The sequence below is a fragment of the Plasmopara halstedii genome (genome assembly GCF_900000015.1).
Source record: "Plasmopara halstedii genome assembly, contig: Scaffold_42, whole genome shotgun sequence".
Taxonomy (NCBI): Eukaryota; Oomycota; class Peronosporomycetes; order Peronosporales; family Peronosporaceae; genus Plasmopara; species Plasmopara halstedii.
In genome coordinates this window covers 627,977-654,166 of record NW_020186963.1, presented here as the reverse complement: position 1 = coordinate 654,166, position 26,190 = coordinate 627,977, and the positions used below count along the sequence as shown (strand labels likewise).

At 45.3% G+C, this 26,190-nt stretch overlaps 7 protein-coding genes across 7 annotated transcripts; 3 read left to right on the top strand and 4 right to left on the bottom strand.

Moving 5' to 3' along the window:
• Positions 1–2,586: 2,586 nt before the first annotated feature.
• PHALS_09504 (Uncharacterized conserved protein) lies at positions 2,587–3,122 on the bottom strand (the record flags this gene model as incomplete). The annotated part of the gene is made up of 4 exons (XM_024723548.1): positions 2,587–2,649; positions 2,711–2,775; positions 2,833–2,908; positions 2,985–3,122. The coding sequence occupies 4 exons, from the start codon at positions 3,120–3,122 to the stop codon at positions 2,587–2,589; spliced, it is 342 nt and encodes a 113-aa protein (XP_024571750.1).
• An 854-nt stretch (positions 3,123–3,976) lies between these two features.
• Positions 3,977–4,546, top strand: PHALS_09503 (uncharacterized protein; the record flags this gene model as incomplete). Its single annotated transcript, XM_024723537.1, has 1 exon — positions 3,977–4,546. One exon carries the CDS (start codon positions 3,977–3,979, stop codon positions 4,544–4,546), a length of 570 nt encoding a protein of 189 aa, XP_024571749.1.
• Positions 4,547–4,673: 127 nt separating this feature from the next.
• On the bottom strand, positions 4,674–5,456 carry PHALS_09502 (uncharacterized protein; the record flags this gene model as incomplete). Its single annotated transcript, XM_024723526.1, has 1 exon — positions 4,674–5,456. One exon carries the CDS (start codon positions 5,454–5,456, stop codon positions 4,674–4,676), a length of 783 nt encoding a protein of 260 aa, XP_024571748.1.
• A 383-nt stretch (positions 5,457–5,839) lies between these two features.
• On the top strand, positions 5,840–6,916 carry PHALS_09501 (uncharacterized protein; the record flags this gene model as incomplete). Its single annotated transcript, XM_024723515.1, has 1 exon — positions 5,840–6,916. The coding sequence occupies one exon, from the start codon at positions 5,840–5,842 to the stop codon at positions 6,914–6,916; it is 1,077 nt and encodes a 358-aa protein (XP_024571747.1).
• A 178-nt stretch (positions 6,917–7,094) lies between these two features.
• Positions 7,095–7,562, bottom strand: PHALS_09500 (superoxide dismutase; the record flags this gene model as incomplete). The annotated part of the gene is made up of 1 exon (XM_024723504.1): positions 7,095–7,562. The coding sequence occupies one exon, from the start codon at positions 7,560–7,562 to the stop codon at positions 7,095–7,097; it is 468 nt and encodes a 155-aa protein (XP_024571746.1).
• Positions 7,563–7,758: 196 nt separating this feature from the next.
• Positions 7,759–22,797, top strand: PHALS_09499 (dynein heavy chain; the record flags this gene model as incomplete). Its single annotated transcript, XM_024723493.1, has 2 exons — positions 7,759–17,703; positions 17,767–22,797. The coding sequence occupies 2 exons, from the start codon at positions 7,759–7,761 to the stop codon at positions 22,795–22,797; spliced, it is 14,976 nt and encodes a 4,991-aa protein (XP_024571745.1).
• Positions 22,798–23,452: 655 nt separating this feature from the next.
• PHALS_09498 (mif4g domain-containing protein ma3 domain-containing protein) lies at positions 23,453–25,601 on the bottom strand (the record flags this gene model as incomplete). Its single annotated transcript, XM_024723482.1, has 3 exons — positions 23,453–23,499; positions 23,558–24,265; positions 24,347–25,601. The coding sequence occupies 3 exons, from the start codon at positions 25,599–25,601 to the stop codon at positions 23,453–23,455; spliced, it is 2,010 nt and encodes a 669-aa protein (XP_024571744.1).
• Between the last annotated feature and the right edge of the window lie 589 nt (positions 25,602–26,190).

Below are 26,190 nucleotides of genomic sequence, written 5' to 3'. Positions count from 1 at the left end.
GGGAGCCATACTCGGGACTCTCGTCCGATACACCCTCGGTGTTCGACTATTCGGATACTTTACTATCTAGCGCATTGACTTTTCCGGTCCAGTATTCGCGCCAATAGCGCTTCTGCTTCCTAACAGAGGTGAGTTCATGACTCACCAAAGCTCCTGCGCGTATAGCCCAAGTTCTTCCACCTTTAATCATTCATGGCTCACGATGTTCAAACCATGACATACCAAGGAAGAAGTCATACCTAGTATCCAAGTCTAAAACTAGGCAGCGTCCCACGCCATCAAAATTAAGAAACTTGACATCGAGCTCCACAGGGACCCTCGGCACAGTGACGCAAGTCCCCGTCATTAAGCGAACAGTGACGGTGTCACTCAACGGAGCTTTCAGCATACATCAGACTTTCTTCGATCGCGGAGCGTCGAGCATAATTGCCGGACGCCCCGAAATCGATAAGAATTTTCCATGGCTTCTCAAAGCCCTTCACGGTCGCTTTTACGACAAGCAAGCCCGACTTGCCTACACGTTCCGTGATCAAGAGCACGACGCTCTTCGGGGCTGGTCCCTACCTCAAAGGGAACAGAACTGAGTTCTGTTCCATTAGGGCGCCCCGCGCCTACTTGGTTCCCTCGTTTTCCCACGACAAATCAGGCTGATTAAAAGCTAGACGTCGGTTCGATTAAACTTGACTCACCTTGCGCAAACAACCAGTCTGAAGGTGACGGGGTTCTCAACATAAAAAACAACGTTGGGTGATAAAACGCTGCTCGGCAGCTCGTAGCCTTCCCTCCTTTTTCTCAGTACAGCTGAGATCCATTGGCCTAGGCCCGCTCGACGAGCATTCCAACCAAATCGTGCCGACTAAAAGTTATATTCGGCATTCAATACCACATTCACCGCTTCTGCGAAAGAAGACGGATGCACCAGGACGACTTCCATTCTGGCCACGCCAGTGCGGAGGCCCTCCATTTAAAAGGTCACTGTGACCGCCTCGGGGAGAGGATCGGCTGCCATTCCAGCAATAAGAGTTCTCAACGCCTGGACAAAGTCCACCAACTCCTTATTGATCTGTCGGGTAGTAAGGAAACGCGATCGCACGCGATATTCCTGGTTAGGCGACGAGAATGCTCGCAAAAGCTGACGCATTGCTTCTTCCAGGGGGATTCCCAGCTTCAGCCGAAGCACCGCACGTTAGTGCCTATTCACGCGCTCGGCTCCCGAGATTGGAGATAGCTAGCACCACGCGCTGTTGCTCGTTCTGGAGCATGGCGGATGCCATAGCCATCTCGGCCTCTCTCACCTAGAGTAGAAGATTCTCTCCATCCTCACCCTCGAAGATCTTAACTTTCACGATGAGCGTCCTCAGTTGGGAGAAGTCATCCGTCGTTGACGGTTGTGTCATGGACGCAGTCGATGTCGACATCTTCTTCTCTAGGTTCTCTAGCATAGCATTTGTATAGTTCGATACGCGCATTTATCGCTTCGGATCCTTGCGAAACAAGGTGTTCCAGGTCCTCAGGGCCAAGAAGGGACATCAGCTTATCAAGCCCGTCCTGCATGCCTTGGGGTTAATAGGAGAATTGCGTCATCCTCATAGAGGATCAGTCGTAACGACTAAGGCGTATATTGACTACGAGTGCTACCAAGTGCAGCGGGGCTGCCGTAGCTCTTTTCTAATGAGAAGCTAAGCCAAGGTCACAGACTTCGTTGTCGACCAGAACCAGAATGAGTGTAGCGGATCGCAATTCGCTACCTCCAAGAGTACCCAAATCCTTAACCAAGGCAAATACATGCTTCCATTGAAAATCGAAGCTGTATTTAATTGTTTAATTTGCGGCAAAGCCGCCTATAGCCAAAATGTTAGATTTTCCTGATTAAATAGTAAGAAAAATCTAAATAATGTGCATAACTACTGGCAGACCTGCAGGTGTAGCCACACCATTGCGTGATTACACCAACTTGCGTGATTTACACCTTTGTATAGCCACTTCATCTACCCTTTCATACAAGGGTACGTGTAACCCCATTACATTTACTTTTTGATTATAAATTTAGATATAGACGGCGCTGCCGCAAATCAAACAAAAGAAATGCAGTTTAGATTTTGAACGGAAGGATGTATTTGCCTTGATTTAAGGTCTCGGGTACTCTTGGAGGTAGTGGATTGCGACCCGCTACACTCATACTGTTTCTAGTATAAAACGTAAGATCGCTTAGCTCTATCTAAGCAAAGAGCTATAAGAAAGAGCTACGGTAGACCCGCTGCAGCTCCTAAGGTTAAGGATTGATATATTGCGTTTGTTTACTGCATATCTACATAATCTATGGAGAAATTGGCCGAACGATGTGAATAAATAAAAGGAGAAAATATCCTTTTTCAGCTGTCAAAAGTGGTATTTTAAGAATAACATTCTTGTTGTTGCGTATGCGCGAGACGAACTCTGTTGATCGTGTATATATGGCGTTTGAGTTAGTTGAAGAGGTCACAGCAATGGCGGCTTTGGTGCACTCAGCTTGGTTGTCAGATAAACGCCTAATCATCTATCACCACTAAAGTATCATTGTGTTGCAACGTTTGGTACGAGAAATATCTACGCGGTAGCCAGGAACTTCACACCGTCCTCCTCACACGTTTCTCCGGCGATCACAGCAGCCTGACGCATCGTCAAAAATTAGCTCAAATGATCATTTTCATAACTAGCCAAACTGACATACCTTTCCTTCTCCTTCCAACACTCGCAACGCCTCGCGCAGCAACCACGGTTCCATTCCATGGATACCTACACCACTTCATTGTGAGTCAAGTTATCAAAGTCCAAAGTATCTGTTTATCTCACTCGAGCCGACCGTCTCCTCTCCTGCGTATAGCTCATAAACAGTAAAAACATTGCCCAACATGCCGTTACCTTTGGCCTATAATGATGGCAACATATTACAACATGGAATCAATTAGTTTTGGACATATCATTCCATTAAATATTATACTGACAAAGTCATAAATCTCGGCAGCCCATTCGACAGGTTTCTTCCACATAATACGGCAGCGCGTCTTTGTGTCGTCCTCCCAGCGTCCATGGCCACAGCGGATCAGGTGCTCAACCACGGCCATGCGCCCATCATGAGCCATATTTCTCGAAATTTTTACGTTCTCGAATAGAGTTGACGTGAGTGGCTGGAAGAGCGGCAGGGCATGTGCACGGTGATACTCTAGTATTAGCTGTTGCCACAGCACTAGCTGTTTTTCACGCGTGTCGCGTACGGGCTGGAGGGTGAAGAACGGAGGAAAATCGTAGTATTCTGGGTAAGAGAACTTGTCCATGCTTAATTACAGTGTATATTATCATAATTATTTAAGTAAGTTAATTTCTGAGGCAAAAAAAAGCTTACGAACACAATAAGCCGTGCTATATAATCAAGCAAATGCTTAAATGACACTGAAGCCAATTAGATACAAAAATGGTCAAAGCTCGAAAGTTGTAGCTGTTCAGACAATTGTATATAAAGTATTAGCGTGATATAAATCACTGCCATGAGATGTCAAAAGAGTGCATGACTCCTTTTCCCCACTATCTCGTTGTTCTCGCATTTGCATAATAACGGCAAGGACGTGGCAATTCCTCAGAAACGAGTAACATTGCACCGTTAGATTAGGGACACGGTATGTGTAATTTGAAAGCCATCAAACCGTTGCCGATGTATTAGAAAGTTGTTAGAAACAAAAGGTGTACATTCTGAGGATCTCGCTCCGAGGAAATCCTTTGGAAGACACTGAAAGTCAGTTGCGGAAGGGCTTATTGATATTCATCTAATTTCCCGAGATCTTGCACATTAGACAGAAAAAGCGTATATTATGATGTAGATCAATAGCTTGCAAGATCAAGATCATAGAAGACCTCTACCAAATTTTTGGACTTCTTGAATTGTAGTTTCCCTAGTTGAACTAAACGAAAAAATGCAACTTGCGTCGCATATGAGACGATAATGCACCACCAGCTTATCAAATATCCAATTTACAATTCGATGGCGGTCGGAACAACGTCACGCGTAAAGCATAATCTGAAGGAAGACAAGTCAGGGCAGGGGGATCTTGTGCGTGGTCACGACGAGATTGGCAAAGTTGAAGCATCCTCTAGTTGTAGTACCGTTGGTGGAGCTGAGGGCGATAAGCAGAAGCTTGGATCGCATCATAGTCATGATTCATGTAAGATATGTGGGTCATTAGCGGACAAATGTTCGTGCAAGGATTGCGAGTGTCAAGTCTGTGCAAGCAAGAGTGGAGCTGCCACGAAAATTGAGCCTCCGATAAAATCAGCTACGTCATCAACAAATGTATGTGGTAGTGCATGCATTGCCGCTGCGAAACGTGTTGCAAGCGGAAAATGCCCTGGATGTGAGTGTCCTGGCGGGAATTGTTCATGCACGAAATGCGGCTATCGTGCATATGATTCTTCTGGGAAGCGCGTAACTACACCCAAATGCCCTGCATGTGACTGTCCGTCGAGTAATTGCCCTTGCACAGGTTGCAAGTGTCCAGTATGCAAGTTCGAGTAAGCTTTACAGTTTATTGATGTCTTAAGATCTGATTTACAACAAGATAAACCAAATGAGCATGTAGCAATCAATTTCGTCTTAATATGTTTGTTGTTAACAATGGAAAACAGTTCATAAGCTTTGTCATTTAAGAGCTGGCCATGAAAACACAGCCATAAACACTTTCGTCGATGACCATACACTCCGAATCCTGAGCTAAACCATTTTGGACCTTAGGACAATTGCCGAAGATAGTCCCGGCGCATACAGGTTTTGGAGCACAAAAGTCCTGGGCAGCACTTACAATACTCACCGGCGTATCACCTGCGGCGTTGTTAGAGCAATCCAAAGGAGCGTCGTACGTAACATTAGTCTTCACATTGTATGCCGTGTATTGCCTACAACCGTAAACACCCGTCTTGAGTAAATCACAAAACGAGCCAAACTGAAGTCCGTCCTGAGGACCGGGACAATTGCCCGTGGAAACATTTTGCACACAGACTGGTTCATCAACACAGTAGGACCCCTTCAGGCCCTGGACGCTCACTCGAGTACCATTTCCTTCACAATTTTTGGTAGAAATGGTCGGAACGGGATCAGCTGTCGTCGGCCCTGGAGTACGATTCTGTGGTGTGGGCTGTGAAGATGGAGATTCAGTAGGTAGAGGAGACATCGTCGGATCGCTGCTATTGATTTTGCAACCGTACACGCCGGACGCAACGACGCCGCAGTACGAACCATTGGGCAAACCCACTTGAGGTGCAGGACAGGCACCAGTGCTGAAAGTAGCAATGCAGGGATCACCTGCTACACAAAATATTCCTCGAACACCCTCGACACTCATCTGATTCTCGCCTTCCGCGCACGTTGCTCTAGACAACGAAATCGAAGCAGCAGTCAAAGTGATTCCGAAAAAAAATGACTTGAGCATTGTAAAAATGATTAGTTGAAGTAACGTCGACTGGTAACGAGCTTGATAATCGAGCAATGAAGATGAGTGATAACCTGCAAATTCATAGCTACCGAGAGCATGAGACGTTGTCATCCCCAGCCGACGATATTCTTAGCAGTTAATAGTATTCCTAGCGTGCTACATGAGATCCTACGGCTTTAACCAGTGTTTTCATTTTTGATTGTAAAGCTATGTCAACAACCCCTCAATTTGTGACAACATCGGCACACACTATTGCCTTGCAGCACCCTATTCCTTTAACAAAAGAAGTTTGTTAAGAAAAATTTTCAAGAAGTAATTTCCGTCGTGTCCCGGGAGAAGCAACATTGAGTAAACCGTTGGGCATTCACCTAAGTTCCATTATGATGACATTGCCGACTGATGATGTACCACCACCTCCAACCTCTCGCGGAGATTCCACCGCTATAGTACCAGTTTCCAGTAACAAACGAGTCTCAACGCTGGCAAATCCCAGTCAGTCAGATTTGGAGCTACACTTGTTGCAGACCTTTGCAGCTTACGCCAGCCAGCAGCTTGTGCACTCGTATTTGACTGTCAAGCATGTGTCAAGGGTGACACGCTTCCTGGCAAACATGACGGAAAATTTGGCTTCTCGCGCGGGTCTCGTTGCTATTGTGCGCATTCTTTTTAGCCAATACATGAAAATTGGTCATCCTTATGTGCAGCGGGTAGATGATGCGATGGGCAAGCGTGTTATCGATGCAGTGGTAAGAGTCTTGATGTTGGCGAGGCAGCAACCAGCATCACATGTCCAGCAAACTGGCATTCTGGCATTGGAGGCAGGGGCCGGCAACACGGATAATCCTGACGTCAGTGACGAAATCGTAAACGCGACCAAGCTTTCGTACGCCGAGCGTTTCCAGGCATTGCTACTGGGCGAAGTCCCGAGGATGGAGCAAGTACTCATTGATGCGCGCCGTCAAGCAGAAGTGGACGCACGAGCTAAGGTGCAGGAGCAGACGAGACTTGCATTGCCTCCTGTCGTCATGGAATTGAAGGATTTTATGCCCGTGGGAGAAGTCACACGACTGAAAGAGGAGAATCAGGAGCATCTTTTGGAGCCTTCAGCGGAGGCTCTTCACTTGCACAAGCAGATGGAGAAGTTAATTCGCGAGAAGCAGCAGCTTGAGCAGAAATTGACAGACGTACACAACTATCAGAAAAGCGAGCGTGGTCAACGTTTTCAGGATATGGAGAAAGAGTTGGCGCGCAAGAAACTGGAAAATACCCAGATGGCGACCGATCTGCGAAAGAACGAGCTTTTGCTCAATGCTCTAACACGTAAGCTTAAGAAAAAGAGTAGAAGCCAAAGGGGTGACAATCAATCCAGCATGTCGATGAGCGCGCCACCGTCTCCATTTCCAGAAAAGACTTCCAAAAACATGCACGAGCTTAAGCATAATAGCAGTCATGCCTGATGGAAGTGCGTGTAGCTTCAAAATTATATTTGATTGCGCAAGAACATCGCTATATTTAAGGGAATTGAAGCTGATGGCGAGAAGACAATGTGTCCAGTACATTCCTTACTTTCTGAATAGGATGTATACCAACCAGTCTTTTAATAATTCTGATACGTCAACTTCATTCATCGATCAACTAGCAGGAGATGCCTACGACGCCGAACGCCTTGATAAGACCAGCGTTTCCATTCTGTAGCGACAGCTCATGGCCTCCCTTTCCTAGGTCATCCTCACCTTCGTACACCACAATGCTGCGGCCAATGATGGAGTGCGGACCGATAAGCTTCACGAGTTTGTCCTCAATATGAACTTGAACATTCCCATTCTCACCAACTTCAATATTTCCAAGTGATCCCACGCAACGCTCTGCGTCATCAGATGCGCCATGATTCTTGCCGAATGGGTTGAAAACACCACCCAAGGCCGCACCTGCGGGCTGCGACACGTCGCCGAACACATTAACATGCAGCGCGTGCTTGCCGGGGGATAGTTTCTTTAGCTCTCCTGTAATAACGCATTTAGCATCTTCATGTGCCTGTGTAATCACCAATGAGCCATATACGGTGGCGTCGTCGCCGTAAAGAGTGCACACCGCCTTTGCCATTATCCTCTGATCGCCAATATTAATAATGGGGCGTTGAGGACCAATAGAATGTCATAAGTATATCACGTGGTTCATTGTCCAAATACAAGATCAAAAACTTGACCAATTCTGTATAACGCTCTATTAAATACAAATTTCATGGTCTACCCTGTCAGCCCAAAGCGGCGCAGCGATCTTTCACACTGAAAGTAGCGTCATGGAGACGGATAGGGCATGGACCAAGTCAACGTCACCGCTGGCGTCAGAATTGGTGCCCAATGAACCACAGGACGATCTGAGAATTGAATTTTTTCGCCATCTTGTGTTCTGCACATTCCCAAATGTCAAGAGCGACGAATTGGATCGCAAGTTTGCGACGGACGTCGTGGCTACAAGATTGTTCGAATTTTTGCATGTGCCCGATGCGCGACTGCTACTATTTACAGATTTTGGAGATGATCACAGTGGTTCCGTGGACGTGTATGCTTCGCCGCCTGCAAAGCTATTCGATGTCACTCCTAAGCCCAAGAATCGGAAGCCAGTCACGGTCTTATACGTACTCAAGACGGTCAAGGCAGCCGTGAGTACAACCAAATTTGATGACGAAATCATGTCAGGAACTTTAGAAAGAAACGCTCTTGAGTCACTAGCACAGATGTTGCGCGATGTCTATGTGCCACTACTCGGAAACCCGCGGAATCAGGCGATGTGGCCAGAGATGGTCACAACGTCAATAATTGCCAAAGCTCATGGCTTCTTTTCGAATTTACAAATAACGCTTGGACAGACAAAAGGGGCTACTTGTCTTGCACTACCATGGGATGGGGCAATCATGGAGAGTGCAGCTAAGTCGATTCCTAGAGAAGATGCAGCCGATTTATTATCATCTACTTATACGACAGATTATAATTCAATAAACCGACAGGGAAGAAATTACGTACATAGTTTAGAAGGATGTCTCATCACTTGGACCAAGCAGATCAAAAGCATTCTTAATCAAGAGCCAGAATCTCTGTTAAATCAACGGGGCTATGCACAGCATGGTCCCATGGAAGAGCTTAACTTTTGGGCTACCAAAGCTAGAAACTTAAATTCAATTTTTGCTCAACTCCAGTCTGAAAATATCCGTAAAGTCTTGCGGTATCTCGACACGTCAAAGAGTACCTACAATATTCCGTTTGCAAAGCTATGCAAGGAGGTATTTCTCGCTAGAGCTGAAGCCAACAATAATAAACTCTACTTGTGGCCTTTGGCGGAGTGGTTCGAAAAGCTAGCATGCGCACAAACACTGGTAGAGGTTCAAAATCTTTTGCGACCCATTTGCCATTTAATTTTTCTGATCTGGAAGTCAAGTCAATTTTATAATACCTCGGCTCGCCTTGTTGTATTGATTCGACAAATTTGCAGCGAAATTATTCGAAAGGCCACGCTGCACCTCAATGGCGAAAAAGTGTTTGAGCTCATTGAACAAGGCGAGCCGGAAAAAATTAAGTTGATGCTGTACGAATCACTACAAATGTGTGCTCATTTTAAAAGTGTCTACTTTGACTACAAGGCAAGATCTATGACGGAAGTACCGAAAAATCAGTGGCGGGTTCAGAATAATGCGTTATTTTTTCGTCTGGATGCTTTTCTAGAAAGATGTCACGATGTTTTAGAGCTTGTTCAAACTATTTGCCAATTTGAGAAGCTTGCACAGATGGAAATTGGAGGTACTAAGGGTAGAACACTAACGGCAAGTGTGCACCAAATTTATAAAGATTTTGAAGAAACGTCTGCGCGGATGAAGAATGTACAATATAACCTCATGGACATCGATGCCAGAGATTTCGAAAACGACTTTTATGTCTTCCGCTTGAAAATAAAAGAGTTGGAACGACGGTTAGCATCTGTGATACATCAAGCTTTTGACGATGCGAATACAATCGCGGGACGTGTCAAGTGTTTGAGCTACTTCAAAGATCTACTTGATCGACAAATAATAAATAACGAACTTGAGAGGAAGCATGCTTCGCTGATCACATCGTACGCAAGCGAACTTCAAGTGGTGCAACAAATATTCATCGAGAACCGTGATCATCCGCCTATATCACCCAATCACCCACCGTTTGCCGGTGCAGTTTCGTGGTGTCGTGGACTTATGGAGCGAATCAAATCTCCTATGGAAAAGCTTAGACAAACCTCTCCAAGTAACGTTCTTGAGCGCGAGGAATCTAAAGAAATAATAAAATTGTACACAAACATGATGGTGATGCTGCAAGAGTATGAGGCTCAAAATGTCCAAAAGTGGGGGTCTTCCATTGAAACTTCTTCAAAATCAAAACTCAAGCTTCCACTTTTGAGGCGTGAATTTGCTTCTGAGTCTGTCAATACCGATACAACAAATGCAGACGGCCCGAGTTTGCACCGACCACAAACTGAAGAATTTCAGCTCGGGATAGGTCGGTTGGTTGTCAACTTCGATGTTGCTTTAGTGCAGTTGTTACGCGAAGTGAAATATTTTTTGTTGCTTCAAGTAAATGTTCCAGAGGATGCATTGGAGATATACAAACGCGCAGAAGTATTCCAAAGGCAAACTGGAAATTTGGAATTGATTGTCGATATGTATAATACCATCCACTTGACCCTTTTACCCGTTGAAAGACCTCTTGTAAGGAGCTATATCGACCGAATGGATCAAGTATTAAACAAAGGCATCAAAGCTCTAAACTGGAAGTCCCATGGTATCGACGTATATTTGAAAGAGTCGATGGCTGCCGTAAACGAAATCAACACATTGCTGAGCCAGCTAAAGTCGCATCGAAACCGCGTCATCGAGCTACTGGAAATCTGGTCTATACCACCTCTGCTCTTCGAGTGGCAAAATACAACATTATCAGCTGAACAATTCGAACAGCTACAGACGACTTTGTGTCATCAAAAGTACCATGAAGTTAGGGAAGGGGGCATCGAAATTCACAATCTGCTAAAGAGTATCTTGAAGCTTGTACGTGTAGCGCAAGGAAGTCCTGATTGGAGGGCTTACGTTGACTACGTCAGCAAAATGGTGGAAGATGGGCTAACACGAGTGATTGTTCAATCTCTAAGCCAATTAAAGGAGCAAATGGACCCAAATCGTTTTGAGACCGACGGTATACCGGCCTTGCTCGAAGTAGAGTTACATTTGTTTGGTAAAGACATCGTCTATGTTCCGCCCATTCAAAGCACGTCGGCAAAATCTAGCTTAGAAGACCTCATCATGCGACGAATAGAAGCGATTGTCAATTGTTCCACACTTCTTAAGCGGCTGGACAGCTCTGGAGGTACTTACCTGAATAATATGCAAGAAAACATGCAAATATGTGTCATCATAGCAGATATTCGGTCATTTATTGAGCAGAACAACAAATCTTGTGCTGCGTATCGTCATGCGCACACAAAGTATGAATATTTATGGACGACGGATTTGACGCAGATGTTTCATCTTTTTTTATCAACGGCATGGCTCCTAATTCCGAAGAAAGATGACAAGGCTTTTCGTGGCGAAATTATTTACGCTGACAATCTGCCTTCGCCGAAATCCCTACAATCCAAGTCTAAAGGAAAGGATTTGAGCTATTCTAAGTTGGAGAGTAATATTCATAATACTCATTCTGCTATGAATGTACCTCCTCCGGTTCCTGCTCAGCTGCTTGATCTCAAACGTTTCCAAGAAAGAATTAGCTTTTTTCTATGTCTGCAAAATGAGATCTCCGAATCAAAGCCTATAAAAGACGTAGGGTTTGTGCGTGTGAATTGTCTCCCGATTAAGCAGGCCTTGGCGACTTGGGTGACAAAGTGGGTGTATTTGTTCACACAATTTTTGCACGATCGAGTCCTTGATCAGCTTGTGTGGGCTGACAACTTCATGCGGAACGTTAGAATTGGTCTGGAAGCTGACTTTGAAGGTGTGAACACTGAAAGGAAGACTACTTTGCTGATGCAGTGTATGCTGCACATCCGTGACGTCCGCCTTTTGTTGCGTGAAAACTTGCTGATGAACTTTGAACCGTTAAAGGAAATTGTTGCACTACTTAAGACGCATGGCATTGCTCTGGATTTGTCGTACGTTGGCAAGGAAAATGTGGCAACGTTTTTAGAGAAAGCGCCACTTAGGTGGGAGAAATTAGTAAGCGTGACATTCAAGAGAAAGGAAATGATTCAGCCGTTACAAAATCAAGAGATGGAATCCATACGACAAGAAGTGGCAGAGTTTAACAGGCGCCTACATGCTTTAGAAGAGGATTTTGAGATCGTTGCACCTATTCAGGCTCCTTCCGACAGGCAATCGATAGCTACTGTATATAGTCAACTAGATGCATACAGCGCCAAGCTCTGTCAAATTGAAAAGGAAGCTTTAAGACTTTCGGAGCTGAAAGATATCTTCGAAGTTGGATTCAGCGAATTCGAAGTGCTGACCACGCTCCGCGTCAAATTTGTTACGCTTAAGCACATTTGGGACTTTGTCGCGCTTCTGGACTCAATTTACGTATACAAGTGGCAACCTTTACTTTGGAGCGAGTTGGATGTTGACGTCTTATTTGAAGAAATTGATGAGATCGAGCATCAGCGCAACACTTTGTTTACATCTGCTCGCGCCGTGAAGAGATGGCCTGTTTATGAGTATCTCGAGCAGAAGCTGCACCAAATGACCGTTATTCTACCTGTGGCTAAGCATTTGCATTCTCCAGCTATGCGCGATCGACACTGGAAAAGTCTGATGATGCTTACGAATAAGCACTTTGATTTGTCTAGTTTGGTTGCAATGAACTCTTTTAGCAATTCTGCGGTGGGGAAAATCGTTACGGACTCAGAAGCTGTTAAGTATGGCAGCAAAGGGGACAATTCATTGCAATTCAAAGAAATTCTAAAGCTGGAACTTCATCGATTTGTAAATGAAGTTAGTGAACTGGTGGAGGTGGCATCCAGGGAATTCAAGATCGAGCAAAAGCTGCAGTCAATCGATGCAGCGTGGAGCGGACATCAGCTCGAGTTTGTACCGTACCGAACAACTGAAAGCACGACTTTGTCTAGTCACGGTCAAGATCATGAGTCGTCTATTTCAGTTGAAGGCAATAGTGATAACTCTGATGTCACTGCAAGTAGAATTATCTCAACTGAGACAGAAGCTGATGAAATGAAGGGTAGTATAATGATCGTGAAAATGCCTCATATCATACTTGAGTGCCTCGAAGAGCACCAGCTACAACTGCAAACTATGGCTGCTCTTGAAAATTCTGTTGCCCATTTTAAAGATGAGATTTTTGAATGGCAGTTGCGCTTAGGCAACGTTGATGCAATTTTGAAGTTGTGGATTACATTGCAGCGACAATGGTGCAGTTTGGAATCCATCTTCCTCAGTTCTGCAGGCGACATTCAACAACAATTACCATCAGAATACCAACGCTTCAAGCGTATTGATCAGGCAATCAAAGAGCTTCTTGCAGATCTCAGAATGTATCCATCTGTGATAGTCGCTTGCTGTCAGCGTGAGGGTCGCGAAGCCGTACTTCGTGGCTTACTGTTAGAGCTCGAGATTTGCCAAAAGGCTCTCAATCAGTATTTAGATGGGAAGAAAGACATTTTCCCGCGATTCTATTTCGTCTCTACTGCAACATTACTCGACATACTGTCCAACGGCAAATTTCCTCCCCGCATCCAGCCCCACTTCGGAAGCTGCTTTGATGGCATACAATCTTTTGAGTTCATAAGTACCCAATCTCGTCTAAAATCAAATTGTGAGAAAAATGTGTCAGGCATAAAGATGACTGGGATCAGATGTGTAGAAGAGCAATCTTTGGCGACGGCAATGATATCAAAGGAAGGCGAAGTAGTACACTTTCCTGACTCACTCTTGATTCATGGTGCAGTTGAAAGCTGGTTCAATGATCTTGTGTTTGTGATGAAAGACACTTTACGACAAAACGTCTTCAAGGCAGTCGAAAGTAGTGCCCAATGGGGGGCAGACTGTGCTCGCCACGCGTGGGTCTTTAATTACCCAGCGCAAGTTGCTCTACTCGGAAGTCAAATCGTCTGGACCGAAGAAGTTGAAAATGCAATGGAAGAGTTTGAGAATGGCGCGGATGATGCTATCAAAAAGCAATTTGAATTATTAACAGTGCGATTGGAGGAGCTGATCAAACTTGTTCAAGGTCAACTAGGAGCGTTGGACCGCCAGAAAATTATCACTCTTATAACTGTTGACGTCCATGCACGTGATATAGTGCAGTCTTTAATCACAAAAAACGTCTCTAGCTCGCTGGACTTTAAGTGGCAGTCACAACTGCGCTACTACACTGCACCAGTATCGACTAGCAACGACCAACTGGTTGACGAAGTGCTGATTAAAATTTGCGATTTTCGATCATTGTATAGCTACGAATATACAGGCAATTGTGGGCGATTGGTCATTACTCCTCTGACCGACCGATGTTATGTAACTCTTACAACCGCGCTGCGATTGTGTCTTGGAGGCGCGCCTGCGGGACCAGCCGGTACTGGAAAAACAGAAACGACGAAAGACCTTGCTCGTGGGATGGGTCTACAATGTTATGTATTTAATTGCAGTGACCAAATGAATTACTTGACCATGGCGAACATCTTCCGTGGACTTGCACAAACTGGCGCGTGGGGATGTTTTGATGAATTTAATCGAATCTCAATCGAGGTTTTGTCCGTGGTAGCGATTCAGGTGAAGACTGTGCTTGATGCGAATGCACTGCTTGTTTCCTCGACAGATCGTGGATCATCTGTAGGCAGCAACAGTATGTGTACATATGGAGGGGATGGAAGTACCCAGCCGCCCTTAACTATGCCGAAAACGGGATATTGCGAATTCTTTGGTAAAACGATCGCTTTAATCCCAACAGTTGGCTTCTTTATTACGATGAATCCCGGCTATGCTGGCCGAGCAGAGTTACCAGAGAATCTCAAAGCTTTGTTTCGGTCATGTGCGATGATTAAACCTGATTTGCAGCCTATTTGTGAGAACATGCTTATGGCCGAAGGTTTTTTGAAGGCACGCAAGCTTTCCGTTAAGCTTGTCACGCTGTACGATCTAAGCAGTGAATTACTATCAAAACAAAAACATTACGATTGGGGACTACGCTCTGTTAAGTCGGTCCTAATAGTCGCCGGTAGTCTGCGACGTGCACATTCTACCTTGTCCGAAGAAACAGTGCTGCTGCAAGTGCTTCGCGACCTTAACACACCACGAATTCTCCTATCCGACTACCCGATCTTTATGGGATTACTTTGCGACTTATTTTCGCACCAAAAGGCTGCACCTATGAACAACGATGCTCTACAAGCAAAATTTGCTCGTGTGTGCGAGCAAAAGATGCTTCAGCTTGAAGAAGGCTTTTTTAGAAAAATGATGGAGCTCGAAGAAGCTCTTAAGGTACGGCACAGTGTTATGCTTATCGGGCCCGCTGGATGTGGTAAAAGCACTATATGGAATACGCTAGCTGCTTGTCATAATGCTGATGACAAAGGAAATGCTCTGGCAAAGCAACTAACCGTTTATGAGAGCGTAAACCCGAAGGCGATCACAGCAGATGAACTTTATGGATACACAAATCTGGACAACGACTGGAAAGACGGCGTGCTGTCGTCTATCATGCGCAACATGTCAAAAAATGTGCAACCATTTACCGACATGCAGACATACAAGTGGGTTGTTCTAGACGGTGATATTGATGCCGTATGGATCGAAAGTATGAATACGGTTATGGATGACAACAAGGTGCTCACGCTGGTATCGAATGAGCGCATTCCTTTGACACCGTCTATGAGACTGATCTTTGAAATATCGTCACTCGTAAACGCCACACCAGCCACAGTATCACGGGCAGGAATAATCTACGTGGACAAGGGGCACATCGGATGGTATCCTGCAGTTGAGTCTTGGTTGCAGCGGCGAGAAAGTAGCGCTGAAAAGCTGATTCTACCTAGTCTTTTTAAAAAATACGTGGACAAAATGTTTTTGGCGCTGGAAGAAACAAAAGCAGAGTCGATCGTGCCTGTTGTTCTCATTGCACAGGTCGAAATGCTGTGCCGTTTGTTAGATGGAATATTGAGTATGATCGCAGAAAAAATAAAAAGTCATGATGTTCTGGAGAATGCTTTCATCTTTTGTGGATTGTGGGCATTTGGGGGTGGTTTGGCAAGTGACAAGGGGACAGATGATCGTGCAGCGTTTTCAGCACGCTTTAAAGCTGTAGCAAATTACAAATTCACCTCCACTTCCACCAACTCCGAGTTAAATTTATATTCAGTGGCTTCGGGAAGTGCTGACTCAAGTAGTGCAACGACTCTGATGAGTGGCAATGCGAATCTTTTCGACTTGTATTATGACATCACGCGGAATGAATTGTGCCACTGGAATGATAAAATATCATCCCTCGTTAATGTATCAGATGTCCCGTTAAATACACTCTTGGTCCCAACTGTGGAATCTACTCGACTGCATTCGGTTATGAACTTGCTTATGTGCAAGAAGAATCCGACCATCCTAGTAGGTTCCAGTGGAACAGGCAAGTCGTCGTTAATTCAAAACCACATGAAAGAATTGAAAGATGACACGACCTATGCATTCATAAGCATGCATCACTACATGGATGCACGTGAGCTGCAAACTCGTCTAGAGCAGCATTTAGAGAAAAAATCGGGTCGGGTATTTGGACCACTCGGCAGCCGCAGACTCCTTTATTTTCTGGACGATTTAAATATGCCTTATGTTGAAGAGTTTGGAACGCAAACGGCCCTTGCATTGTTACGGCAATACATGGATTACAAATCGTGGTATGACCGTCACGATCTCTCAACTAAAATGTTTATCGATGGTGTACAATTTCTTGCCTCTATGAACCAGAAGGCAGGATCATTTACGATAAACTCTCGTCTTCATCGTCATTTTTCAACGTTGTGTGTTAGTATGCCGTCTAAATCTGATCTCACGACAATCTACTCTACGCTGCTACACCAGCATTTGTTAGGTTTTTCTGACAAGATCAAGAAACTGGCATCCTCTATTCTCATGGCAACAATTGATCTGTATACTGAGGTGCGTGCAAATTTTCTTGCGACTGCTACAAAATTTCAGTATATTTTCGATATGCGGGATTTAAGCTCTTTGTTCCAAGGGATATTCATGGCTCGGCCTGAAGCTTATCAAAATGATACTTTTCAATTTTCTCGTCTCTGGATCCATGAGTGCTTTCGCGTCTTCAGCGACCGAATGAGCTCTCACAGCGACATTCAGCGGTTTACTGAACTGGCTGTTGAGCAGACAAAGAAAAATTTTGAGGACGACCAGAGCGAGATCTTTGTGACACCGCTTATTTGTGTCAACTTTTTAAGTGTCTCATCGACGTCAACGGAAGATCAGTACAGTCCATCTTCTTTCAATTATGTCCCTGTAACAAGCAGAACTCTGCTTTCAGCATGTTTGGAACAAAAGTTGGCAGAGTACAACGAGATGCATCCTGTTATGAACCTCGTACTATTTGACCAAGCTTTGGAGCACGTGACGCGAATTGTGCGTATTCTGGCGAGCCCACGAGGAAATGCGCTGCTCATTGGTGTTGGTGGTTCAGGGAAGCAGTCACTCTCACGCTTGGCAGCATTTATTCTTGGCTTCAAATTAGAATCGCTGTCCACTACTGCTAGTCCCTCTTACGGGATAAACGACCTTAAAGAAGACCTAAAAGAGATATATCGTAAAGCGGGCCTTCGTCCAGCAAAGTCCATTGTGCTGCTATTGACGGACTCACAAATTACTGACAACCAATTCTTGGTGCCCTTGGCGGACGCTTTACATGGAAGTGCTCAAAATTTGTTTACCAGCGAAGAAATGGATTCCATAATCGTCCCTCTACGAATGGAAGCAAAGGCACACGGAATACCAGATACAAAGGCGCAGCTTCAAGAATTTTTTTACGAGAGGGTACGAAGCAATTTGCATCTTGTCTTTGCCTTTTCTCCGATAGGGGGCGACCTGCGCATTCGATGCAGAAAATTTCCGTCGTTGATCAGTTGCTGCACTATTGACTGGTTTCATCCATGGCCTAGAGAAGCTTTAGTCGATGTATCTCTCACTTTTCTGCAGGATATTGAGCTGCCTTCACGTGCGATTCGAGAGAACGTTTGTCATCACATGGCTGAGTTGCACATGTCTGTAATATCGGCTTGTACCGTATATGCGAAGAGGTATGGACGCCAGAACTACGTGACTCCGACCTCATTCTTGGAGCTAATACGCTTCTACCAGTCACTTTTGGCTTCGAAACGATTGTCACAAACCTCTAAAATTCACCGTCTTGAAGTAGGAATACACACGCTAAAGAAGACTTCATCTGATGTCGCTAGACTCCAGGATGAGCTCAAGTTGAAAATGGAACAAGTGGAAGAAAGGAAAAAGGCAACTGACCTTCTGCTAGACCAGATGGGGAAGCAGCGTGGAGATGCAGAGGTGAAGCAACGTCGTGCCGATGAAGAGCGCGCCAAGGCTGCTAGGGCAGCTGAAGCTGCTTCACGAATTGAAGCGCAGGCTTCCGTTGAGCTTGCAATAGCCAAACCTGCTTTAGACGCTGCTCAAGAAGCTGTGAACTGTCTCAATAAAGCTTCATTAACCGAATTAAAATCAATGGGCAAACCTCCTGCAGGTGTGGAAAAGGTAACAGCAGCAGTCCTCATGATGATCAAGAAAGAGACCAAAAATTTTAGCTGGGATAATGCTAAAAAGATGATGGCAAAGGTAGATGTCTTTAAGCAATCACTGGAGCAATATGACAAGGAAAATATCCCTCCTGATGTTGTTGCGCGAGTAGAGCCACTCATCAGAGAAGATCCAGACTTTAATTTTGACAAGATGAAGAGCAAGTCGGTAGCTGCCGCTAATTTGTGTGTCTGGGTCGTGAATATCATTACATTTCACCAAATCTTTTTGCGTGTCAAGCCGCTGATGGATACTCTCGATAAGGCTCGTCAGACCAAGACTGAGGCAGATCTTGAGCTAGCTAAAGTGCAGAAGATGGTAGCAGAAGTCGAAGAACATCTTCATACTTTGCAAGCTTCCTTTCGGGAGGCAACGTCTGAAAAAGCAAAAGTAGAGGATGAAGCACAAGTGTGTCAAGAACGACTGTCTCTTGCAGAACGCCTCGTGAACGGACTTGCATCAGAGAAGGAGCGATGGTGTTATGAGGTCGACGTCTTGAAAGCTGGCAAAAATGCTCTGATTGGTGACTCGCTATTAGCAGCAAGCTTTGTAAGCTATATCGGTGCCTTTAACGCAAGCTTCCGAGCTCAGCTATGGAAAAACACTTGGGTGCCAGATATCATAACCCGAGAGATTCCAATTTCGATTGTAACCCCTGCAGTGGCCGTGACGGGTAGCGGCTTAAATCAAGCTGAAAACAACGTCAAAGGAGAGCTGATGACCGATGAAAATATCTCACCTGAAGTATCTTCAGCATCCGCATCCAGCGCTTCGAGTAATAATGTGGGCGTTGATCCAGTAGACGTACTCAGTAACAGCAGTGACGTCGCTAAATGGATGAATGAAGGTTTACCCTCCGATCGGATTTCGATTGAGAATGGATGTATTATCACATCATGTCAGCGCTGGCCGCTTCTTGTTGATCCTGAGTTACAGGGAATGATCTGGTTACGTGCACACGACTTTCGGCCTCAGCAAACTGAAAGTGCTGAACGCCAGGACGAAATACAGCACGCAAAGCAGCCTCTAATAGTAATACAGCCTGCGCAAAAGAACTGGACAAACATGTTGAAGAAGGCAATCTCGAATGGGCAGAATGTTATCATAGAAAATCTTGGCGAAACAATTGACCCGTCTTTAGAACCTGTTATCATGCGGCAAATCTATAGAAAAGGACGCAGTCAGTTCCTTCACTTTGCAGCGGAGGAGGTTGAGGTAGACCCTCGCTTCCGATTGCACCTGCATACGAAACTTCCAAACCCACATTTCCGACCCGAGCTTTTGGCGTACTGCACCTTAATCGACTTCAGCGTCACTGAAGAGGGGCTCGAGGACCAATTGCTTGCAAATGTTGTCAATCTGGAGCAGCCTGACTTGGAAACACAGAAATGTCAGCTCCAACAAGAATTTAACGGACATCAAATCCACTTACTTCAGCTCGAAAATGATTTGCTAGAGCGCCTGTCAAATGCCCCGGATGACATCCTGTCTGATATTTTGTTGATTGAAGGACTTGAGAAATCAAAACGAACAGCACTTGACGTTGTTGAGGCATTGCGGAAAGGTAAAGATGCCGAGCGCGAGATCAATATGGCTCGTGAAGTCTACCGCCCAGTTGCAAACGAAGCGGCTATGATGTATTTCTTAATGGGCCAGATGTGCAAGGTGAATCACATGTACCGCTACTCACTCGAATCATACAATACTTTTTTCTTTGTGGCCTTAAAAGGAGTGAGAAGTGATCATACTTCTGCTCGTGATCGAGTAGAAATGATGAAGGAGGCTCTTCGCTGGACAATCTTCTCAATGGTGACGCGGGGTCTTGTTGAAGAGCATAAGTTTTTGTTTCTGACGCAATTGGTGTTCATGTTGCTACGACGTGGGATGATTGCTCCGAGCAGCGGCTATAAACCACAATTTTTATCATTTTTGCTGCAAGATTTAAAGGTCGTGGGGACACAAAATACTATTTCATGGCTCAATGAGACTCAGTGGCAGTCGCTCCAGGCGCTAATTACTTTACCTCCATTTAGAAGCTTCTTGTCGGATCTGAAAGAGTCAGAACCGCGCTTTCGCGAATGGTACAACTCGGCGAACCCTGAGCTTGAAAAGTTGCCGCTAGATTGGCGTGAGCTGGATAAGTCAGCGCCATTCTTAAAGCTGCTCATTGTCAAGTGTCTGCGGCCTGATCGATTCACCCAGGCAATGAGCACTTTTATAATGCACGCGTTACCCAATGGCAATCAGTTTCTTAATTGTGACTGCCAGCTCAACAGTTTTGCAATATTAAAGAGTGCATTTGAGGAAAGCTCTCCATGGACGCCTATGTACTTCATTCTCTCTCCAGGCTCGGACGTCGTGGTCGATGTAGATAAATTAGCATTGCAAGAACACAAAAGAGCTAAAAGCGTTGATTACCACAATATAGCCCTTGGTCAAGGCCAAGAGCAGATTGCCATGAGAACGCTGCAAATTTCTGTAGAAAATGGTCACTGGGTGATTCTAAACAACGTTCACTTGATGCCAACATGGATGCTGGAACTCGACAAATGGCTCGAGCAATTGGCCAAGGAAAGTCGAACTGCGGCTTATGCCACTCTCAAAAGCAATCTCTCGAGCAGTAAAGATGTCGTTGACATTGGCACGAGTCCGCCCTTGCCATTCTCGCCACCTGCTCGAGTTTTGAGCACGGACGAAACCTGTGAAACAGTGATGTTACACCCAAACTTTCGTTTATTTCTCACCAGTGACCCTTCCACAAACATTCCGATTGGCATTTTGGAGAGGTCGATCAAGCTTACCAATGAGCCTCCGACAGGTTTACGTGCAAATGTCAAACGAGCATTTTGCTGCTTTTCAAAAGATAGCGTTGATGAGCTTGAGCCGCGCACACGTTGTATCTTATTTGCTCTTTGTTACTTTCATTCGCTCATGTTGGAGCGCAAAAAATTTGGCCCTCAGGGCTTCAACATGCTTTATCCATTCGCCGTCAGTGACCTGCTCGCAAGTAGCTTAGTTCTGCGAAATTACATGGATAATGCTCCTGCACGCGTTCCATGGTCGAATTTGCGATATTTGTTTGGCGAGATAATGTATGGTGGTCATATTGTGAACGAATTCGATCGACTTGTAGCTACCACCTATCTACAATACTTTTTACGCGACGAATTATTGGAAGAGTTTTCAATGCTCCCATTCAATGATGTTGCAAACGGAGGTGGAAGTAGCGGACAAGAAGGTGAGCACAGTGGCGATTCCAGTGCAGCCGGTGACAAAGGAGATGTGTCCAAACGAGGGGCACAGCATCGTCGTGACTTTTTGGCACCCAAGCTATCCGCTAGTTTTGATCTCATTGTTGAGCATATTAATACGTCACTAACGAATGAGACCCCGACTGCTTTTGGCTTGCATCCCAATGCTGAGGTCGCATTTCGAACCGAGAATAGTCAAAAACTACTGCAATCAATGCTGCTTCTCACATCGAAAGAAGATCTGCAAGGAGATGATAGCTGTGACGAAGAGGTCGGTGTTTTGGAACTCGGTGAATATTCTGATGTGAAGGAAACTATCGATACCATTCAGCTGGCAGCTGAGGGAGTGTTACAAGATATTCTTGAAAGTTATCGAGACTTACGCTTTGACATTCAGGAATTAATGTTTCAAGAAACTTCCACCTCAAGCTCGCAGGATGATAATTTTTCGCGGCATGAAAGTGATGGTAGTTGCTTGTCCAGGAATGAACCACAGGTTGATAATCTGGATCCTTTTCAAACAGTACTACTTCAAGAGTGCCAGCGAATGAATCACTTGCTAGAGATCATGACGGATTCGTTGTCAGAGCTGGAGATGGCGTACCGTGGTGACATTCCACTAACTGAGGCTACCGAAAAGCTGCAGATGCTCCTTTACTATGAGCGTGTACCGGATAAATGGTTGACTGCAGCCTGTCTATCCCGACGATCGCTTGCGCCATGGTTGACTACATTACAACAACGTATAGCACAGCTTCAGGAATGGATTGGGTCAGCCCCTGACTTGCCGCTAGTGCTTTGGATGCCAGGTCTTTTTCATCCACAAGCTTTTCTTACAGCAGTGCTCCAAACAGCAGCTCGCAAACGCAACATTGAGCTAGACTCGCTGCGAATCACAGTGGATGTAACAAAACGCACCGTTGATACGGTGGATGCACCAGCAAGTGACGGCCAGTACATCCATGGTCTTTATCTCGAAGGTGCGCGTTGGGATTTTGGTAATGGTTTACTTGAGTCTAGTCTGCCGCGAGAGATGTACGCTTTAATGCCTGTCCTCACATGTCGCGCTATCGTCAACACAGAAAATAAAGATCAAACAGGGGGATTTGGAATTGATGGCAAAGGTGGAGCTATCCGTGTATACGAGTGTCCAGTTTACAGGACTCAAGAGCGTGGTCCGACATTTCTTTTTACATCACCACTTCGAACGAAAGTTCCGCCAGCCAAGTGGGTGCTCGCAGGAGTGGCTATGCTGATGGAGTTTGCCTGAACGCGGCAATACAATTACCATGCTGCAATAGCAATGGTGCATTGAATTACAACTTAAACATCAAACCCCCTTAAATCTCTGCATTCGTCTCCTATCCATCCAAAAATTAACCACAAAAGATTGTTGGTTGTGCTTGCATCCAGCCCAACCTTGCAGAGAGCAGATCGTATCTCATTCTACTGCAGCTTTTACGATAAAACCAATATATTAGATGCTGAATTGATGCTTTGGCGAAACATGGTTTCGACTTGAAGTAATCTTATAGTTGAAGTTATGACAAATCGACTAGTACTTCCGGCTTTAATTTTTTATGAAACAATAAGTATTCCTCGCGCATGAGATGATATGGTTATAAAAGTCACTAGCACGGAGCCCGATATGGTGAGCTAGTCACTCCTTGCCTACATTGAATTCAATTTCGCTTCCACATCGAGACGTACCAATCTTAAAGCGTTTCCTCTTACAAATCCAAGGTTCCGATAAAGCACTTTTTCTGATGGATGATCATGACTACCGTAGTACATTATCTTTTGAGGGCAACTAGAAATCTATCTCGCTCTATAAATTCAGATAGCGGTTTAAACAATTTCGTTTGAAAATGTGCTTGGCAAACTCACTCATCAACAGCTACCGCTCAGCTAATTTGGCAAAACCCTCATGTGATTGTATTAATGGGACTACGACGAGTCGCTACTACTGTCACTGCTCGAGTCGGAATCTGAATCTGAGTCAGAGTTGGTTGAGCTGTCGCTACTGCTACTGCTACTGCTACTAGTGCTATCGCTCAAGTCAGAGTCTGATTCTGAGTCGCTACTGCCAGCCGCAGCCATTTGCTGTTCCATGATCATCTTCGGCGCAATCTTGAGGTACTCTCGTAAGCCTGTGGTAAGCCCACCAAGACCAATAGATGTAAAGAAATTTATAGCAAAGCGAGTGTTGCGTGGATTGTCCCTCGGAAAGAGACCAGCAAACGTCGGCTGCATGATTTCATCGAAAAATCTTTCTTTTAATGTCTTCAAACCAAGGTGCTCAGATAGCTCCTGACACAAAATCTTTATAAAAATTCGGCTGGATGATGTCGTCTCCTCCTCGTTTAAATGAATGTATTCGAACACTGTCCATGGAAGCGCATCTGTAAAGAGAAGGTGAGCAAAAAGTTTTGCCACATTACGAAGTTTATTCGTTTCAAGGCGGTGAATCAACGAGTATTGTTCAGCAAAGCATTCGTCAAACGCGTCCTGATACTCCCGCTTGATTAAGCAGAACCGTTCACTAAGTAGTCCGTAATAGCGCAAGTACGTCCGTTCCTGACTGCAGCACTCGATCAACATCAGGCATATCTCTTTTTCCTGACCGGGGCGAATATTGAGCTTCATCAGTTTGTGTGCACATTCTTCGTGAGTGATACTAGACATGATAGTAAGGTAGATTGTGCGGCGTAAATTAACAAGATCCTGTTCCGTGTAGTCTTGAATCGCCATGCTTTTGTCAGCAGGTATCGGCTGTTCCGATTCATCTTCATCTTCCTCATCGTCATCCTCTTCGCTACCGCTAGAGGACTTGGAATCTGAGTCAGATTCCCCTAAAATCTCCTTTTTTATAGCAGCCCACATCTGCTCATTTTTCTCATAGTCTGGATCAAAACGAAATACATCCAGTTTGTCTTCACAATCAATGTTCTCTTCCAAAGTTGTTTCGTGTGTGATTTGATCCCCCGTTTCAACAAGATCCAACTGTTCATGCACAGCTGGATAGTCGGCGAATCCGCCTTTCCGAATTGCAAACAAACCTTCAATCGTGTACTGCACTCGCTTATCAATCTCTCCTTCATGCAAAATGCCTCGAAAACGCTCAAAGATAGCGCGCAGTCCTTCCGGACACAATTCAGCCAGAATTTGTCCACTCTCCTTTGTAAAGTTCACTGCAACTTCTACTGAATCATCTGTTGGATTGGCCAAAAGCAGTGTTAACACCTCGAGTGCGAGGAGCTCATGCACTACTTGCTGATTGACAAGATGGGCGATAAATCTTACCAGTGCAATGGCTACCACCTTGTCACCTCTTTTGAAAGCTCGACGAAAACGGTACACAACTCTCTTGACCAGCAACTCACCAATTTCAGGCATCTTGGTATTGATTACGGCCACGAGAGCCGCGTAGATGTGCGTAAAACCTGGAGACGCCAATTGCGCTTTCATGATGGCTCGAACCAGCAATCCACGGGCGCGCACCAAATTTTCTTGGAATAGCTCAGGCAAAATGTTGCTCAGATTTGCCACATTCACCTTGTTAATGAGTCCATTTAAACTTTTCCGAAGTGCATCCCACGTGCGACGCTGCGTCTCCTCTGAAGATGGTTCGAGGTTTTTCTCCTCTAGTTTTCTAAGCTGCGCCAATTTAAAGGGTGGGATATACACACCACCCGTGCGTCCACTGGCACGGGCATCTGTCAAAAGTGTCCTCTTCCTAACTGGCTTAGTGTCCGAGAGATCCTTCTTGTCGCCCTGTTTCAATGGACCTCGTGGCGGCGTCACATCCCCTTTTTTATCTCTTGAACGACGAGGAGGCGTGACATCGTCTGATGCTGCATCTCGTGTTCGTGTTCTATCCAAGAGCATTGTGTCATCCTTATCCACGTGCGATTTGCGCCGCAGTTTCTTGCGTGGTGCTGATGCCCTGCGCGATCTAGAGCGAGAACGCGATAGAGATGATGAGCCAGAGGATGAGGTGGACGAGCTGCGTGCTCGTCGGCGACTGTGGTGGCGTCCAATTCGAGAACGGGAGCGCGACCGGCTGCGAGCCATGGCTCGATATAATCTGTCATTCAATTGGGGGAGCATATTTCAGGATAACAAAAAAAGGGTACCTTATGATTATAAAAGCACATTACTTTTCATCTTTTCGCAATCACATGTTGTGTGGCTTGACAAGAATGCACTATTTAACTGCGTTATAGCAGTTATAGCAGGCAAATCATGTGAGCGCATGTGTCATGGGAATGCACTGTAGGTGTACCCTACACGACTACCATTATTCTCGATGTTCACGCTGAGGTCCAACACATCAATAACGAGCTTGACCTAGATTAGCGGGCTAAAAGAGTTGATGCCTGCACGCAAAAGCTTGCAAATGACCGTGTGAAATTTGTTGAAATACAGAAGTTTCATTCAATGGTGCACGACGCGCGTCTGTCGACACTAATCATATCACTGAGGCATTGAAGATGCCAGAATCGGATACGATATTTGTACGGGGCACTTGTGATTTGTCGAACCTTTGAGTGAACTTTGAAGACTTTGCCAGCGCGGAACGTTGACTCTTTCAGATCCCGGTTTCATAACATGATCTCACCGTAGACACCGCGTGGTTTGGACGCCATGGGCCACAGAGAAA